At 42.6% G+C, this 19,010-nt stretch overlaps 1 protein-coding gene across 1 annotated transcript in view; it reads left to right on the top strand.

Annotated features, from left to right (window-relative positions):
- Window positions 1-19,010, top strand: part of LOC126457607 (SET domain-containing protein SmydA-8) — a 266,574-nt gene that overhangs the window by 84,558 nt on the left and 163,006 nt on the right. The window contains exon 2 of the mRNA XM_050094057.1: window positions 15,698-15,756. Coding sequence (XP_049950014.1) covers window positions 15,698-15,756 — 59 coding nt within the window. The remainder of the gene's footprint in view (window positions 1-15,697; window positions 15,757-19,010) is intronic.

Here is a 19,010-nt window from a genome sequence, read left to right on the forward strand (position 1 = left end):
CGGGGAAGATCAGTTTGGATTCCGTAGAAACACTGGAACACGTGAGGCAATACTGACCTTACGACTTATCTTAGAAGAAAGATTAAGGAAAGGCAAACCTACATTTCTAGCATTTGTAGACTTAGAGAAAGCTTTTGACAATGTTGACCGGAATACTCACTTTCAAATTCTAAAGGTGGCAGGGGTAAAATACAGGGAGCGAAAGGCTATTTACAATTTGTACAGAAACCAGATGGCAGTTATAAGAGTTGAGGGATATGAAAGGGAAGCAGTGGTTGGGAAGGGAGTAAGACAGGGTTGTAGCCTCTCCCCGATGTTGTTCAATCTGTATACTGAGCAAGCAGTAAAGGAAACAAAAGAAAAATTCGGAGTGGGTATTAAAATCCATGGAGAAGAAATACATACTTTGAGGTTCGCCGATGACATTGTAATTCTGTCAGAGACAGCAAAGGACTTGGAAGAGCAGTTGAATGGAATGGACAGTGTCTTGAAAGGAGGATATAAGATGAACATCAACAAAAGCAAAACGAGGATAATGGAATGTAGTCGAATTAAGTCGGGTGATGCTGAGGGAATTAGATTAGGAAATGAGACACATAAAGTAGTAATGGAGTTTTGCTATTGGGGGAGCAAAATAACTGATGATGGTCGAAGTAGAGAGGATATAAAATGTAGACTGGCAATGGCAAGGTAAGCTTTTCTGAAGAAGAGAAATTTGTTAACATCGAGTATAGATCTAAGTGTCAGGAAATCATTTCTGAAAGTATTTGTATGGAGTGTAGCCATGTATGTAAGTGAAACATGGACTATAAATAGTTTGGACAAGAAGAGAATAGAAGCATTCGAAATGTGGTGCTACAGAAGAATGCTGAAGATTAGATGGGTAGATCACATAACTAATGAGGAAGTATTGAACAGGATTGGGGAGAAGAGAAGTTTGTGGCACAACTTGACCAGAAGACGGGATCGGTTGGTAGGACATGTTCTGAGGCATCAAGGGATCACCAATTTAGTATTGGAGGGCAGCGTGGAGGGAAAAAATCGTAGATGGAGACCAAGAGATGAATACACTAAGCAGATTCAGAAGGATGTAGATTGCAGTAGGTACTGGGAGATGAAGAAGCTTGCACAGGATAGAGTAGCATGGAGACCTGTATCAAACCAGTCTCAGGACTGAAGACCACAACAACAAAACAATGCGGGACAACCTCTGTGACGTGGGGAGGTAGGAGGTGAGGTGCTGACGGAAGTAAAGCTGGGAGGGCAGTTCGTCAGTCAGGCCTGGATGACTCTGTAGAGCACGAAAGAGAAGTCCAGCACAGAGTTTGAATCGCCAGGGAGTTTCGACACAGAAACTGTTCATTTTCGAGTTCTAGATTCTGTAAGACCATAGCGTAATGACCGGCTGCAGCTTTACCTCCAATATTAGGCGAAAGTACTGGAGTGGTACGTTATCAACGCCCCAATCTGTCGGCTGTTATTACCGTTAATACAACTGGAGCCATTCAAGTAACTCATCAGCTGTCGGCGTGAAACTGGTACTCTTTCCAGAAAACTTTCTTTGACGGTGCCAATGACGAATTCGGATCCTCTGTGTAGGAATCAAACACGCTGACCACTCACAAAAGGACGCAGTCACCGGAACAACGACATTTACACTCATGCTCATAAATTAAGGATAATGCTGATACATCGCGAAACAACGCTCTGGTGGGCAGTTTGCGGGTTTAAATCACCTCGGGGTATGACCATGCGGTGCATTTCACCTGCGGTCGTCGCACAGTGGTGTTGGCAGCAGTCCACATACACAGAGGTGTGTTGGTGCATGTCAGAGTACGGTGCAGCGAATAAGTGCGAAGACGTTTTCAAGCTTGCTACTGATGACTGTGTGTTGAAAATGGCTGAAAGAACACATAGTGATGACGTTATGAGGGGTAGAATTCTAGGGCTGCTGGAGGCTAGTCAAATACAGCAGGTCGTAGCACGGACCCTCCGTGTGACACAAAGTGTGATCTCAAGATTATGGAAACGATTCCAGCAGACAGGAAACGTGTCCAGGCGCTACAGTATGGGACGTCAACAGTGTAGAACACCACAAGAAGACCGATATCTCACCATCAGAGCCAGCAGACGGCCACAGAGTACTGCAGGTAGCCTTGCTCGGGACCTTACCACAGCCACTGGAACAGATGTCTCCAGGCACACAGGCTACAGACGACTGAACAGACATGGTTTATTCGTCCGGAGACATGCAAGGTGCATTCCACTGACCCCTCGTCACGGGAGAGCCCATAAAGCCTGGTGTCAAGAACAAAGTACAGTGTCATTGGAACAGTGGTCCCAGGTTATGTTCAGGGACGAGCCCAGGTATAGTCTGAACAGTGATTCTCGCCGGGTTTTCATCTGGCGTGAACCAGGATCCAGATACCAACCCTTTAATGCCCTTGAGAGAGAACTGTATGGAGGCTGTGTTTGATGGAGTGGGGTGGGATTTTGATTGGTGCTCGTACACCCCTGCACGTCTTTGACAGAGGAACTGTAACAGGTCAGGTGTAGCGGGACGTCATTTTGCACCAATATGTCCGCCTTTTCAGGGGTGCAGTGGGTCCCACCTTCCTCCTGGTGGCCGGCCGAAGTGCCCGCGCGGTTCTGGCGCTGCAGTCTGGAACCGCGAGACCGCTGCGGTCGCAGGTTCGAATCCTGCCTCGGGCATGGATGTGTGTGATGTCCTTAGGTTAGTTAGGTTTAACTAGTTCTAAGTTCTAGGGGACTAATGACCTCAGCAGTTGAGTCCCATAGTGCTCAGAGCCATTTGCACCATTTTTCCTCCTGGTGGATGATAACATACGACCTCACCGAGCTGCCATCGTGGAGGAGTACCTTGAATCAGAAGATATCAGGCGAATGGAGTGGCCTGCCTCTTCTTTCAGTCGACGTATCGCTGCACGTCTTCAAAGCCCTACGACACTTCAGGAGCTCCGACAGGCACTGGTGCAAGAATGGGAGGCTATACCCCAGCAGCTGCTCGACCGCCTGATCCAGAGTATGCCAACCCGTTGTGTGGCCTGTGTACGTGTGCATGGTGATCATATCCCATATCGATGTCGGGGTATATGCGCAAGAAACAGTGGCGTTTTGTAGCACATGTGTTCCGGGACGGTTTTCTCAACTTATCAGCAATACCGTTGACTTACAGATCTGTGTCGTGTGTGTTCCCTATGTGCCTATGTTATTAGCGCTAGTTTTGTGTAGTGCCACGTTGTGTGTCACCACATTCCGCAGTTATCCTTAATTTATGAACATGAGTGTAGTTGGGTACTTATAGAGGTCGTAGAATTATTACTTCTGCTGCAAAGCATTGTTGGGAAATTTGACTTCTGCCGCCACACTAACGCTGAACGGCGAGTACTGCGCTGCAAAGAGAGGGAGTGTTGTGTCCACCCACACAGACGTGTGAAGCGTGAGGACAGCGCCTTCGGGCGCGCGGCCAGCGGCGGCAGGCACTCTCGATTGTTTTGCTGAACTGGCGGGCACCTGCCTGCGACCGCTATATTTAAACAGCTCTGTGCCCGTCTGGCGCGTGGATCCCATCCCGGCTGAGTCCCCACCGAACTGCATCGCTCTGCCGTAAGCCTTATAGCAACATATGCCCCCATGTCGTGCGCAGCGGTGCTCGGCGACCAAACAACGGACTGGTATCAGACTGAAAAATGGCTCTGAGCACTATGGGACTTAACATCTGTGGTCATCAGTCCCCTAGAACTTAGAACTACATAAACCTAACTAACCTAAGTACATCACACAACACCCAGTCATCACGAGGCAGAGAAAATCCCTGACCCTGCCGGGAATCGAACCCGGGAACCCGGGCGCGGGAAGCGAGAATCCTACCGCACGACCACGAGCTGCGGACAAGGTATCAGACTGATGTCGAACTGATAGTAAATTGAACACGAATAAAACCGCAAACAGCTGTTAGTTTATGATTTATACACGACCGGTTCGCAGCGTTAAGGCAGCATCTTCAGGTGGTTATTAGCGCCACATAGATTAGCACACGTAGGTGCCCCCAACGTTCGTAGTCACAGAACCCAATCCCATGAAGAGGGGAATTGGCCAACAAATAACACCTGGCAGAGCACTGGGGCGAGTAGTGCAGAGGACGATGCATAGTAACAAATTGGTCAGAACGGAGACTGAACATCAGATGATAGGAGCCCCATTCATAATGGCAAACCCTGTTGTTCGCTGTTGCGGCGTTAGACAGTGGAAGCTGTCAGCGAGAGGGTAGAACCTCCAGTGTTCTGCCCTCGCGACAGCCAATGACAGGGTTTGCCATTATGAATGGGGCTCCTATTTGATGTTCACTCTCTATTCTGACTAGTTTGTTGTTGTGCCTCATCCTCTGCACTATTCGCCCCAGTGCTCTGCCAGTTACTATTTGTTGGCCATTTACCCTATTCACGGGGTTGGGTTCAGTGACTACGAATACTGAAGCGTCTCCGTGTGCTAATCTGTGTGGTGCTACTAATCACCTGAAAATTCTGCTTTAACGCAGCGAAACCGGTCGTCAAAAAATCATCAATATTAACGTTCACTTTACCACGAATTCCAACAGCTGTGGCTGACCATATTATAAAGTTGTATGTGACGCTCAATTATTTTAGTTGTTCATTTAGTGGTTGTGAGAATACAAGAACTTTCTCATGTCATCGACTTCCTGAAGGTACATACAGGACATACCTTTAGAGCTCGCCCCATAAAGGTAGACACAGAACGGAGTGAAACGTCAGAACATTCCACAATGCATTTCAGATGGTGGCATTCATACATGTTGGCAGAAGGATAGAGCCGAACCATCGTCAAGGTTTCTATGAAAGGAAGTTTTGCCGTTATGTTGATGAGGAGGACGGTAGTATCATCTGCTAGCATAGCGCGCTGCCTTGTTATAGTAGCGAATTTTGTGCTTTTGTGTATTTTTCGACTATATTTTTTGTTTGTATTGTGTCGGTGACACATTAATAAGGTTGCATGAGGACTGCAATATTTTTTCTATTGATGTCATTCCAGAAAAACAGGCCAGGCTGGAGCAGGATTCGCGCACTATTGGCACAGTACAGACTTAGTTATGTGTGTAGAAAATTCATCCATTCGGGGAATCGACGATTGTTGCTGTTATCGACATTGATGCTCCCAGGGTTTCCAAGAATTTATAAATGTGTTTTAATTTCAAGCTTGAAGTCGGATAACAAATGACAAGTAAAAGATTTCTTTCGTTCGATATAATTACAGATTAACAGTTTTCTGATTTTTTCCCCTTTACTTGTACTGGGAAACCTTACTTCTTTCCAAATTTCGTGATTCTACGTCAACGGGAAGTACCCTATAGATTTTAATGAGTGAGTTTGAGAGTATCAAAATATGTGTCATAAATGGCTGTATCTTTTGACAGCGTTGACTTAAAAGCTTCAGTTTTTTGCACTGCCAAGAGACCGCAAGTGGCAAATTTCAACTTGATGTATTCACCCGTTCCTGAGAAAAAGGTTTTATAACAGTCGGACAGTCAGACTACCAGAGAGACAGACAACAAATATCATGCCACAGGTATGTTATAAGGGTTTTTTCTCGAATGAGGTATGGAACCCTAAAAAAAGACAAATATATTAAACCGAAAAGATTTTGGTTTTACAATATTTGGAAGGGAAAAAAACTTACACTGTGTGTAAATAACTACATGAATACTACAAGTGGTAAAAATTTTGTTAAATAAATCTTCTTATGATATGAAAAAGGCAACTCTATTCAAGGAGTAAAACATAGTTTTTTATGTTATTTGGGATTTAGAAAGTGATCCAAATTCAAAGAATTTGTTTGACGTGTCTGCAAGCATATATTCTCTTTAGAAAATAAATGTTGACGTTTTGAAATATTGAAAGACAGTTTTTCTTATTTTTTTATTTTCAGGAGCGTGATAAATTTTTCATAGTAGCTCTTCAGGAACAACCATTGTGGCTTTTGCTTTGGCCACTAACAGTCTCTACTCTCATTAGTCGTTACTTCAGAAACCTCCACTGTTGTTCACTCTCCCCCATCATCTCTAAGGCGGACAATATCTCGAACACCCGTTCTCGCCGTTCAGTGAGCTAAGCGACGCGGCGTCATGACGTTCCGCCTAGTGTGAACACAGCATAATTTGATAATGACGTCATCTTCCATTCCGTGACATTCCATCGGTGACCACTGTGAATTGATCTTAAATGAGCTATACACATATCACGGCTGCAGGTAGCCCCAAAACTCTGGGACGACAACTGCACAGATGGTAGAACAGTCTAAACTGAACGTTTTCAGACAGGAAACTAATGGTCGGAAATAGATGTATAGTTTTTCATTAACGCATTCGGGATCAGTACTTTTTTCTTTTTTTCTTTTTTGTCCCTGAGAAAACAATCTTATTCTACATTACCTACCGCTTTGCCGCTAAAAAGCGTTGTACTATACATGGTGAAATATTTGTTTTTCAAAAAACTGGATGTTCCAGTTTTTGAACAATAGTGCCAGGACAGCATCGATCAACATCTGTCATATCCCATTTTTGGAACAGCAGTCGTGTTAGATTACAGCAAAAGGAAACAACACATGAAATTTGTATGACGTGTTTATTTCTTAACACATGAAAAATTAAATAAAAATTTATTGAAATTGTGATAAAATATTTTACAACTGATACTTCCTTCCAGCAGAGTAATTGCTACATTCAAGACAACAGGTAAAATATCGATTCTTATAATACTAGTACCACTTCTCACACGGTGATGTGGATGAAATTACATTTAAGGTCCGAAGGCATCTAACGTTCGTCGAAGAGTAGGTCGTTGGTCATTGGAAGTCGAGGAGAAGATGGGATTTGGGAAAGAAATCCTTTTCAAAGAAAACATACCAGCACATACCCCAGACTAATTACAGAAACCTGGAAAAACTTAAATATCGATGACTATAAGAGGAACTGAACGCCAGCCCTTCCGAACGTGTGTCCAATGTCTTAACCACTTCGTCTCCTCGCTCAGTCTTCACAAACGTGGGGAGACCAAAAACACCAGGCCGTATAACCGAATCCCGTTGACTCGTTATGTGCAGGCTATTTTGCTCCATGTCTTTCATTATTTTGTATCAATGCCTCATTAACTGTCCATATAACAGAAGTTTTTCCAGTTTTCATTCATTGATTGTCACAGAAGTTCGACTTTATTCGGAATGAATTTATCATTTTCAGAAACATCAACGTTCCTCATAATTTACAATAATGTCTTTCGGGCCATACCATTAGAAGTATGTAATCTTTTTCTGACAACTGGTAATATTTTCAATGCATTACTAAAAACTGACAGTAACAGATACGAGCAAAATTTGCAAAAGAAATTTCTCATTTCATTAGCAGTAAAGTTCAGCTGCAGATTTTTAGTTTTAAAAGCGTAATTGTTTCTGTTACTAGCACTAATGGGTAGCAGATTCGCATCAACAAAAATTAAAACAGATAAATGGGAATGTACGTTTTATTCTGACATTGAAAGTATTAGAGTCCTTTACTTCCCTTTGTCAACTGGAAAGCCACAATAGCATCACTTTCTTTGGAAATTGGTATTTTTATCTTCCATTTTCTTTCATTTTAGTTGAAGTTCATAAGGTCTTCTTGAAGGATGTTCAATGTATTTCATTTCATTACTTCTTACAGCCGAATTTTCATCAACAGAAGTTTATAAGTTTCATCAATGAAGTATCCTTACAGCATTCATTTTCTCGACGCTTTCAACTATGTTAGTAATGTTGCATTATGTTTCCAGTGTGAGCTTTATCTTAAAGATATAGTCAAGGTTTTCCTTTTCTTCATTGCTCCCGTCTTCATCTGAGATCCTTCCATGTTATGGACGAGCTATAAAAACATCTTATTTAAGCAAATGAGGACTCCCTTTCATAGTTATGGTTAGTAGTTCATCGTAAGTGCAACTAAATTCAGTGCGATTAAAAATTTCAGTTGCCCAGGTCAGTCTCAAGCCGTTATGAGCCTATAGTGTCGTGCTGGTACACAGACTATCTGTCCCTGTACTTCCAAGGCGTGATTGTGACTTTCGATATCTTTTGCAATGAATTTTTAACGAACCGTCGGTTAAGTGAAACGTCCAGTGCTACGAACAAAGAAACAACATTAGTTAGGAGAATAAAACGCATATTATGATAGAAAAAAATTAGTTTCGAAATGTTGCAGTTCAAAAAGGTAATATACAGGGAGTCGACAAAAATATTAAAATACCGCGAGAAATGCATGCTTGAACTGAAATGCAGATGCTAGGCAAGCCTGCTAGTTCTTCTTTTAGTATTCAACCCTGAGGTTGGTTTGCAGCAGAGTGCCATTCCTCTCTTCTGCTTCCTCTTTATTTCCATGTAAGTGTTACATCTAACATCATTCCTGATCTGTTGCATGTATGATACCTTGGTCACCCCCTCCGATTCCTTCCCTCAATAGCTCCTTCTGCTATTGTTCCAATGATGTTGTTGTGTCTTAGGATATGCCCTACAAGTTTGTTTCTTCTTGTTTGGATGTGCCTCCAAAGATATCTGGTTTCCTGTATTCTTCTAAGCAGCTGTTCATTTAGTACTTTGTCTCTCCAGCTGCCGGCCGGTGTGGCCGAGCGGTTCTAGGTGCTTCAGTCTGTAACCGCGCGACCGCTACGGTCGCGGGTTCGAATCCTGCCTCGGGCATGGATGTGTGTGATGTGGCTCTGAGCACTATGGGACTCAACTTCTCAGGTCATTAGTCCCCTAGAACTTAGAAGTAGTTAAACCTAACTAACCTAAGGACACCACACACATCCATGCCCGAGGCAGGATTCGAACCTGCGACCGTAGCGGTCTCGCGGTTCCAGACTGCAGCGCCTAGAACCGCACGACCACTTCGGCCGGCTTTGTGTGATCTACATCTACATCTACATCCATACTCCGCAAGCCACCTGACGGTGTGTGGCGGAGGGTACCTTGAGTACCTCTATCGGTTCTCCCTTCTATTCCAGTCTCGTATTGTTCGTGGAAAGAAGGATTGTCGGTATGCCTCTGTGTGGGCTCTAATCTCTCTGATTTTATCCTCATGGTCTCTTCGCGAGATATACGTAGGAGGGAGCAATATACTGCTTGACTCTTCGGTGAAGGTATGTTCTCGAAACTTTGACAAAAGCCCGTACCGAGCTACTGAGCGTCTCTCCTGCAGAGTCTTCCACTGGAGTTTATCTATCATCTCCGTAACGCTTTCGCGATTACTAAATGATCCTGTAACGAAGCGCGCTGCTATCCTTTGGATCTTCTCTATATCTTCTATCACCCCTATCTGGTACGGATCCCACACTGCTGAGCAGTATTCAAGCAGTGGGCGAACAAGCGTACTGTAACCTACTTCCTTTGTTTTCGGACTGCATTTCCTTAGGATTCTTCCAATGAATCTCAGTCTGGCATCTGCTTTACCGACGATCAACATTATATGATCATTCCATTTTAAATCACTCCTAATGCGTACTCCCAGATAATTTATGGTATTAACTGCTTCCAATTGCTGACCTGCTATTTTGTAGCTAAATGATAAGGGATCTATCTTTCTGTGTATTCGCAGCACATTACACTTGTCTACATTGAGATTCAATTGCCATTCCCTGCACCATGCGTCAATTCGCTGCAGATCCTCCTGCATTTCAGTACAATTTTCCATTGTTACAACCTCTCGATACACCACAGCATCATCCGCAAAAAGTCTCAGTGAACTTCCGATGTCATCCACAAGGTCACTTATGTATATTGTGAATAGCAGCGGTCTTATGACACTCCCCTGCGGCACACCTGAAATCACTCTTACTTCGGAAGACTTCTCTCCATTGAGAATGACATGCTGCGTCCTGTTATCTAGGAACTCCTCAATCCAATCACACAATTGGTCTGATAGTCCATATGCTCTTACTTTGTTCATTAAACGACTGTGGGGAACTGTATCGAACGCCTTGCGGAAGTCAAGAAACACGGCATCTACCTGTGAACCCGTGTCTATGGCCCTCTGAGTCTCGTGGACGAATAGCGCGAGCTGGGTTTCACATGACCGTCTTTTTCGAAACCCATGCTGATTCCTACAGAGTAGATTTCTTGTCTCCAGAAAAGTCATTATACTCGAACACAATACGTGTTCCAAAATTCTACAACTGATCGACGTTAGAGATACAGGTCTATAGTTCTGCACATCTGTTCGACGTCCCTTCTTGAAAACGGGGATGACCTGTGCCCTTCTCCAATCCTTTGGAACGCTACGCTCTTCTAGAGACCCATGGTACACCGCTGCAAGAAGGGGGGCAAGTTCCTTCGCGTACTCTGTGTAAAATTGAACTGGTATCCCATCAGGTCCAGAGGCCTTTCCTCTTTTGAGCGATTTTAATTGTTTCTCTATCCCTCTGTCGTCTATTTCGATATCTACCATTTTGTCATCTGTGCGACAATCTAGAGAAGGAACTACAGTGCCATCTTCCTCTGTGAAACAACTTTGGAAAAAGACGTTTAGTATTTCGGCCTTTAGTCTGTCATCCTCTGTTTCAGTACCATGTTGGTCACAGAGTGTCTGGACATTTTGTTTTGACCCACCTACCGCTTTGACATAAGACCAAAATTTCTTAGGATTTTCTGCCAAGTCAGTACATAGAACTTTACTTTCGAATTCATTGAACGCCTCTCGCATAGTCCTCCTCACACTATATTTCGCTTCGCGTAATTTTTGTTTGTCTACAAGGCTTTGGCTAGTCCTTAGGTTAGTTAGGTTTAAGTAGTTCTAAGTTCTAGGCGACTGATGACCTCAGATGTTAAGTCCCATAGTGCTCAGAGCCATTTGAACTATTCTGTCTCTTCAGCTGATCTTCATCACCCTTCTATAGCATCACATCTCCAGGACCTCTACCCGTCTTCTCTCTTTACTTCCCGTTGTCCAAGTTTCACATCCGTGCAGGACCACACTCCAAACGAAAGCTTTCACGATACGTTTCCCTGTTTTCAGACTGATGTTCTTGCTGGTGATTAAGTTCCTCCTCAGATTAAATGCAATTTTGGCCTGTTGTATTCTGCTCACAATTTGTTTCCGGCTTCTACGTCCCTTGTGACTTTGCTTCCCAGGTATGTAAATTCCTCTGTCACTTCCAGCTCCTCTCTTCCAATTCTAATTCCCAGAGGTTCATATTCTGCTTGTGTACTGCATACTATCACTTTAGCCTTTTTCTTGTTTATTCTCATTCCTTACTGATAGCATAGAATCCTTTCCATTGTTCTGAGGACTTCCTCTAGATCTTTTTTTGTCTCCGTGACTATAGCAATAGGATTTACATAACGTCGCATGTCTATCTTTTGCTCATTATTTTTGATCACCACTTCAATAGTTTCTCGAACTTAGCCAATTGTTTCATGGATGTAAACGTCGAATATAAGAGGAGAGAGAGCAAATCCTTATCTTACACATTTTCTAATATTTGCTTCTTGTTCCTGGTGAGAGTTCCTAATCACTGCCACCTCGTTCTTATAGATACACGGATGTCTGTGTATTTCACTCCACGTCTTCTCAGGACTCTGAACATCTCTTGCCAGATAACGTTTTCAAATGCCTTTTCCTGGTCTACAAAGACAATATAAGTTGGTTTATTTTTCTGCAATTGCTTTTCGATAAGGAATCTCAGTGCCAGAATCGCTTCTCTTGTTCTCAGTCTCCTTCGGAAACCAAACTGGTCTCCACTCAGCATATCTTCCACCTTCTCTTCAATTCTCCTCATAATTATTTTTATGAAAATTTTTGATGCATGTGATATTAGGCTTAAAATTCGGTACTGTTCACATTTTGTAGCTGCTGCCTTCTTTCGTATAGGAATATTTGATCTCCACTCAGCATATCTTCCACCTTCTCTTCAATTCTCCTCAGAATTATTTTTATGAAAATTTTTGATGCATGTGATATTAGGCTTAAAATTCGGTACTGTTCACATTTTGTAGCTGCTGCCTTCTTTGGTATAGGAATATTGATACATTTCTGGAAGTCTGTCGGTATCTCTTCTGTGTTATAGATGGATCTGATAAGTTGAAGCAGCACCATTATCATGCTGTCACCAGCGTTCTTTATTAGTTTTGCAGGGATGTCATCAATACCCGTTGCTTTGTTGTCCCGTAGTTCTTTTACACCTTTGTCAAATTCTTCTTGCAGAATGTCATCTCTCTTGTCATCCTCTTCTACTTGCTCTTCTGTTCCTATTACTTCTTCCGAAAGAGATGTTCCGGCATACAACTCCTCAATGTATTCTTTGTATCTCTTCACCATGTCTTCATCAAACAGTATTTTCCCCTCTTTATTTTCTATTGTACCTGAGAGTGTTGTTTTACCTTTGTTAAAAAATGTATTTGCTGTTCTGTAGGCTAAATCAGTTCTTCCGTTTTGCATGTTTTCTTCCACTTCCCTGCACATTTCCTCAAGAAAATTTTCGTTTGCTTTCCTAGCTTCTCTATTGGATAAATTCCTTTGTCTTCTGTATTCAACTTTCCCTTTTTCATCAGTGACATTTCTGTATAATCTCCTGTTTTCTATAAGTTCAATAACATCTGCTGTAATCCATTTCCTCTTGTTTTTGGGTTTAGTTTTTCCGACTATCTTTTCTGCTGCTCTGTATATATCAGATTTAATTTGATCCTAGTCTTCATTTACTCCACCATGTTGAAAGTTTTTAGCTTTGTGGCCTGTTTCGTGAGCATAACGGTTTGCCAGTCCCTCGGTTGTCAATTTTTCTGGTTCTCCTTTAAGTTTTACTGATTTCTTCTTCAGAGATTTGAACACGAGTGAACTTTTCATCAGGTCCAGGTTATGGTCACTGCCTATGTCTGCAGATGGACAGCTCCTGCAATTTTTTGCCTGGTTCCTAAAACTTGCTTTCACTAGAATGTAATCAATCTGCTGTCTCCTCAGATCTCCAGGGGCCTTCCATGTGTATATTCCTCGTTTGTGATGTTGGAAAAATGCGTCTGCAACAACTGACTGGTGCCTCGAGCAGAACTTGATAAGTCGATCTCCTCTTTCACTTCTTCTTCCAAGTCCATATTTGCCAGCAATTCCTTCCTCCGGTTCTTCACACAATCGCATTCCAGTACCCCATGATAATTAGGTTTTCATCTTCTTTAACATTTCTCATCGCATTATTTCGTATACTTCGTCAACGACTGCATCTTCTTCTTTGGATTTTGGCATGTATACTTGTGTTATCACAGTGTCCTTTGGCTTTTTTCAAGTTTGACTAGTATTATTCTAGAGCTATATTGCACATATCCCTTCACACGTGAACCATAATTTTTTCCTCAAAATTATTCCAACTCCACCCATTCCTGGTCTATCTTGTTCAGTTCCGCTGTGAATGAGTCTGTATTCTTCAGACCAGAAATCACCTGGCTGGGGCCGTCTCATCTCCGATATGCGTAGGTTACCGATTTCCAGCAATCCATTTCAAGTTTTAGGTTTTCTAGTTTGCTACACTGAAGCAGTGTTCTCACATTCCAAGTTGCTATGTTAAAATTGGGATTCTTTTCCATCACCTTGTCTGTATCTTTTGCAGCCCCGTCCGGAGATCCGATTGGGGGAGTATTTTATCTCCGGAAAATTTTATAGAAGATGCTGGCATGTTTTACCGCTGGTGCTTAGGATAAACGTAGTTCTTTAATGTGGTGGTTTCCCGTTGCCTTCCACATCCTGTGCCGTTGACCGTCAGCTGGTTCTTCCGCCTTTGGAAATGATTTCTCATTTCCAGGGTAAGAGGGTGTCCTGCCCAGCAAATGCTGGGGTGATGACTAATCCCGGTCATCCCTCTGTCCCTGTCTACGTTAGCCATCACATGAAGTGACGTTGCCCACTCTGCCGCATGGAGATGTAGATCAGGAATTTCCCTTCATCGGGTCTAGAACCTTAACGGCATTTCCTAGTCCCTCCAGTACTTTAGAGAGAATGCCTGTTAGTTACGCATTTGTATTTGACTGCGAACGGCACTTGTGCAATGTTCTCAGGAGTTGCAAGTTCAGTCGTGGTCATAACAGTGTTCTGTGTAGTTGTGTTAGGTCGGAACTAAGAGAATTCGTACATGGGTAAATTGTTGGTGGTAGTATTGTGGATACTTCCATAAGCATGGTAGCCTAAGTGTTTGGTGATTCAAGAAACAGCGAATCGAAAATTTTACCGCGTACGTGGAAGGCGAAAGAACACCATCCGCTAAGTCACAACGTAGACGAAAGCGTTTGTTGAACGATGGTGACAGACCGCCATTGAACAGGAATGTGACGAAAAACAAGTGGTCGACAGCAGCAAAAGTCGCTGACGAACTGAAGTCGCCCTCGTGAAGCCTGTCAGCACCATGGCAACAGGAAGGAAGCTCCACTGCCAAATAACTGCAGGGAGAGGTGCAATTACAAAACCACTCCTCCGTGGTGTAAATGCCGTTAACGGGAAAACGTGGTGCGGAAGCCATAAAACCTGGGCTATGGAGCAATGGAAGAATGTGGTTTGGTCGGATGAGTCCTGTTTTATACTGTTTCTAACTTATGGCCAAGTTTAAGTCCCAAGAGGGAAAACGGCGGGTGTTCGGTGATTATTTGGGTAGCCATATCGTGGTATTCGATGGGTCCCGTGGCTACCGTGCAGGGTCGCATTACTGCCATAGATTATGTGACCATTTTGGCTGAATAAGTCTTTACCGTGGTACAACGTTTGCTTCCGAGTGGTGATGCTGTGTTCCAAGACGCCAGGGACCCTCTTCACACAGCTCGCATCGTCCAGGGCTGGTTTTGTCAGCACGAGGATGAACTGTCACATATCGCCTGGCGATCACGGTCACCAGATTTCCGTGTTATGGAGACTTTGTGGGCAACTTTGCAGAGAAGGATGGACGGCCGTTTAACTTGCCACTATTTTGCGGGAAGAATAGCATAAAATTCTCTTGAAAACCATGCAGTTCCTGTATTTATCCATTCCCAGACCACTGGAAAGTGTTTTGAACGCCAATGGTTTTCCTACGCCTTTTAGGCCTGATAATGTGTTACGTTCGTGGAGTTTCCATATTTTTGTCCAACAGGATTACAATACTGTAACGGATGATAGGTGGTAACAATTAAACATTACTTGGAAAATGAGGACTTTGCATCATTATGTTCAACATGTTGGATGAAAGGTTAATTAAACATTAAATTAAAATGTCGTAAGATATCAGGTGTACGTATGACGTTTCTGTCAGTCCATAGTTTCAGTGAAGTATTAGCAAAGGACAGGTAATTACGCTAAGGATATTTCAAGATTTGTTTAAAGATGGCTTATGTGATACTATAAAATCAGCTAGAATTTCGCTTCATCCCTCTCTACGACAACTTTTTGTCTGATAAGTGTTTCTAGTTCACGTCATAATAATTTTATTTATTTATTTGTTTATTTTTAAGTTGAACCAATACGTCTGTGGATGATTCTGAGCAATGTTATTTCCATTCCTACCCTCTAATTTTGTGTTAATTTTGAAGGTGTGAGGAATTTGCGCTTCGCATTAATTGCGACGAATCTGTCATTCATTTTGTAATATCTTTCTAGACTTCACGTCACTGATTCGCTGTTATTTCTTCATAGGGAACGAAACCGTCAGATGGATCGGCGTACGAGGTGCTACGAAACGAGAAGGTTGGGAGGTAAGAGCTAGGTCAATCTGATCCTCCATCAACCACTCTTAAATGGAGAAAGAAGGAAAAAATCAATAAAAAACCAAGTATAGTAATACGTTTCCTTGTTCTGCCGATTTCTATCTTTTTTGAAAAAATATTACTATTTTTACATAGCTGATTTGAGTGCCAAGAGCTTTCAAGAAAATTTAGTCTGTCATTATTATTATGAACGTTAATGATATCTATTAATCAGTAAAATTATTTTCAATACTGTGTAATTCTAAATAAGTTACTTAATGATTGAATAATTGTATCTTCGTTGCATTCCATTATCGTTGCTGTATTTTCTTTGTGGTGATATTAATTAGTGCTTTCTCAGTACTTTTACTAAATCTACTATTGCTCTTGTAAGTATTGTTTCATCTTTAACGGCTTTGTTATTTGATCTTATACATTACGAAAATGTGAAACCTATCTGTTGCACATAAAAAATTAAAATATATCGCCAGCCTCAGTCACTTTTTAGGGAGAATGAAATGGAATGTTCTCGTAGGCTTCCTCGTAAGTAAAACAATAAAGTAGGCTCACTGGTAAGATTGCAGGAATATGTCTATAAAACACTCATGTGACCTATCCTAGGTTCCAATACCAAACACGACCAACAGGGGATATTCGACGTTCACAAAGAAGGGCGGTACGAATGGTCACATGTTTCATTAAAATCCTTATGGGTTTGTTTGGCGCAAGAGAAGACATCAACAAAGTGTCGAAAAACGTACAAAGGAAGACGCTTAAAGATAGACATCAGTTGTCCCGCCATAGCCACTTACAAAATTTCAAGAATATGTATTAAGCGAGGAATGTAGGAAGACACTACAGCTTCTGTATATTGTTCCCTCAAAGACCGCAGAAAACAAAATTAAATTATTTACAGCACGCACAGAGACATTTAAGCAATAATTCTTCCCGCGTTTCATACGCAACTGGTACGTGGAGAAATTTTAATAACTGGTATAATGGGACGTCCCCCTGCTATGGACTTGATACTAGTTTGCAGGGTAGTGATGTAGACGTAGATGTAGACATAAACACATAGGTACAGATAAAATGGAATTTGTATTCACTCACGTAATTACTGTTTTGGTGAAGCGTTTCCTTCGTCTGTACCACAGAGCTACCTTGAAGTCCTGCGGTATTTGGCTCGTGCCCGCTGCCATAATGCACACCTGGTTTAGATCGGAGTTGACACACCGAAGAAGACTCAATGAACAAGAATTCTCTATGGTGCAACTGGTAGGCGAGCGCCAGCTCCCTGAGTTCTGTGGTGTTCGGTTCAGATTCGCTAGTGTTCGCTCGTGTTCCGCTTGTTGTGTCTTTTAGTGAACCGTGAAAGATAGTTCGCTTCTCTCCGCTTCGGCGCTAGCAGTACTGAGGTTTTTCGGATGCTATCTTGCCTACATTTGTTGTTAATATGAGTTGCGTAAGCGGTGGTGTGGTCTGAAGAAAATGTAACCCTGTTGATAGACGAATATAGATATTATAGGTGCTTCTGGGATCCAAAAGGTGCACAGCGAAAATGCAGAAGGAAAAGAAATATGATTGGTAGAAAATTGATGGTGTACCCAAAGAGCCAACTGGGGACGGAGAGAGAAGACGAATTTATTAAATGCTTGCATCATTATTAAGCAAAAGTACAATACATTCCTTGAAAGTAAGTGCGAAAATGTATCTACGGATATTACGCTGATTAAAATTAAAAATATACGAAACACCGAATCATTATCGTTGCTTACGTTCATGGTAGCTGTTATTACAAGGGGAGCTTAAAAAGTTTACGTTCGAAGTCCTTACAATCCTTGGTATGCCAATCAGGTAAAACCGCCGTGAACATTAAGGCAATCATCCCACTGACTCACCAGGCTGAAGACACCCATTTAGTAAAACACCGTGTCCTGCTACGTGAAAAAGTTCGTATCTGCCCGCTGCACATCCTCGTCCGACAGGACCTTTTTTTAAGGGACCGAAGGTGTCATAATCGCATGGGGAGAGATCCGGGCCATAGGGCGGGTGCTCGTGTGTCTCCCAACTGAGTTGGTAAAACTTCTGCGTTACGACATTTGCGACATGCCGCGAACCACTCCCAACGGTGGTTTTCGAGAGGCATGCTGCTCCATACAGGTTCTTCATTCTCTGACAGATGTCTACCGGTGTTTGTCCTTCGGCAGACGAGAAAAGAATAACACCAGGATGATCCTGTTTGGACGGATTTGGTAATTACGTCGCCATACTTCAAGATTCCGCATTTACTGCACGCACTTCGGAAAGACACAAATGCTACACTAATAACTTGCCTATATGTCTGTGCTTATATATCTGCATCAGAGTCGCGCTGCGTTGCATGTACGCTGCAGAAACGCCGTTATGTCTGTGTAAGGCATTACTGATATATTAGAGATTCTTGATCAGAGGTGGTTTATCCGGTATCACAATATCCGCCCTCCAACAAACTGTAGCAGATTTTATCAAGTAACTACCACCCTATGTAGCAAGTCGTATGTATATTTCACATTTCATTTAGCATATTTTATTGACATTATCTTTCTTATACGCGCTGGAATAAAATCCTCGTAGCCACTGAAATGCGAAACAATCACTAAACTTACATGTTTCTAGTTTCTGATAACCGGAGCGTAACTCTCAGCTTTTATATGGGTTATGTTGGTCATTGGTAATTATCGTTATGTTTTCAAATTTCTCCTCAGTAGTAATGAGAAGTCAACTAAAAGCGTCAAACGGTATATGCGCAAAGTTTTAAAATACACTACTGGCCATTAAAATTGCTGCACCAAGAAGAAATGCAAATGATAAACGGGTATTCATCGGACAAATATATTATGCAAGAACTGACATGTGATTGCATTTGCTCGCAATTTGGGTGCATAGATCCTGAGACCCCCCCCATGAACCATGGACCTTGCCGTTGGTGGGGAGGCTTGCGTGCCTCAACGATACAGATAGCAGTACCGTAGGTGCAACCACAACGGAGGGGTATCTGTTGAGAGGCCAGACAAACGTGTGGTTCCTGAAGAGGGGCAGCAGCCTTTTCAGTAGTTGCAGGGACAACTGTCTGGATGATTGACTGATCTGGCCTTGTAACACTCACCAAAACAGCCTTGCTGTTGTGGTACTGCGAACGGCTGAAATCAAGGGGAAACTACAGCCGTAATTTTTCCCGAGGGCATGCAGCTTTACTGTATGGTTAAATGATGATAGCGTCCTCT

This window comes from Schistocerca serialis, chromosome 2 (genome assembly GCF_023864345.2).
Source record: "Schistocerca serialis cubense isolate TAMUIC-IGC-003099 chromosome 2, iqSchSeri2.2, whole genome shotgun sequence".
Lineage (NCBI taxonomy): Eukaryota > Metazoa > Arthropoda > Insecta > Orthoptera > Acrididae > Schistocerca > Schistocerca serialis.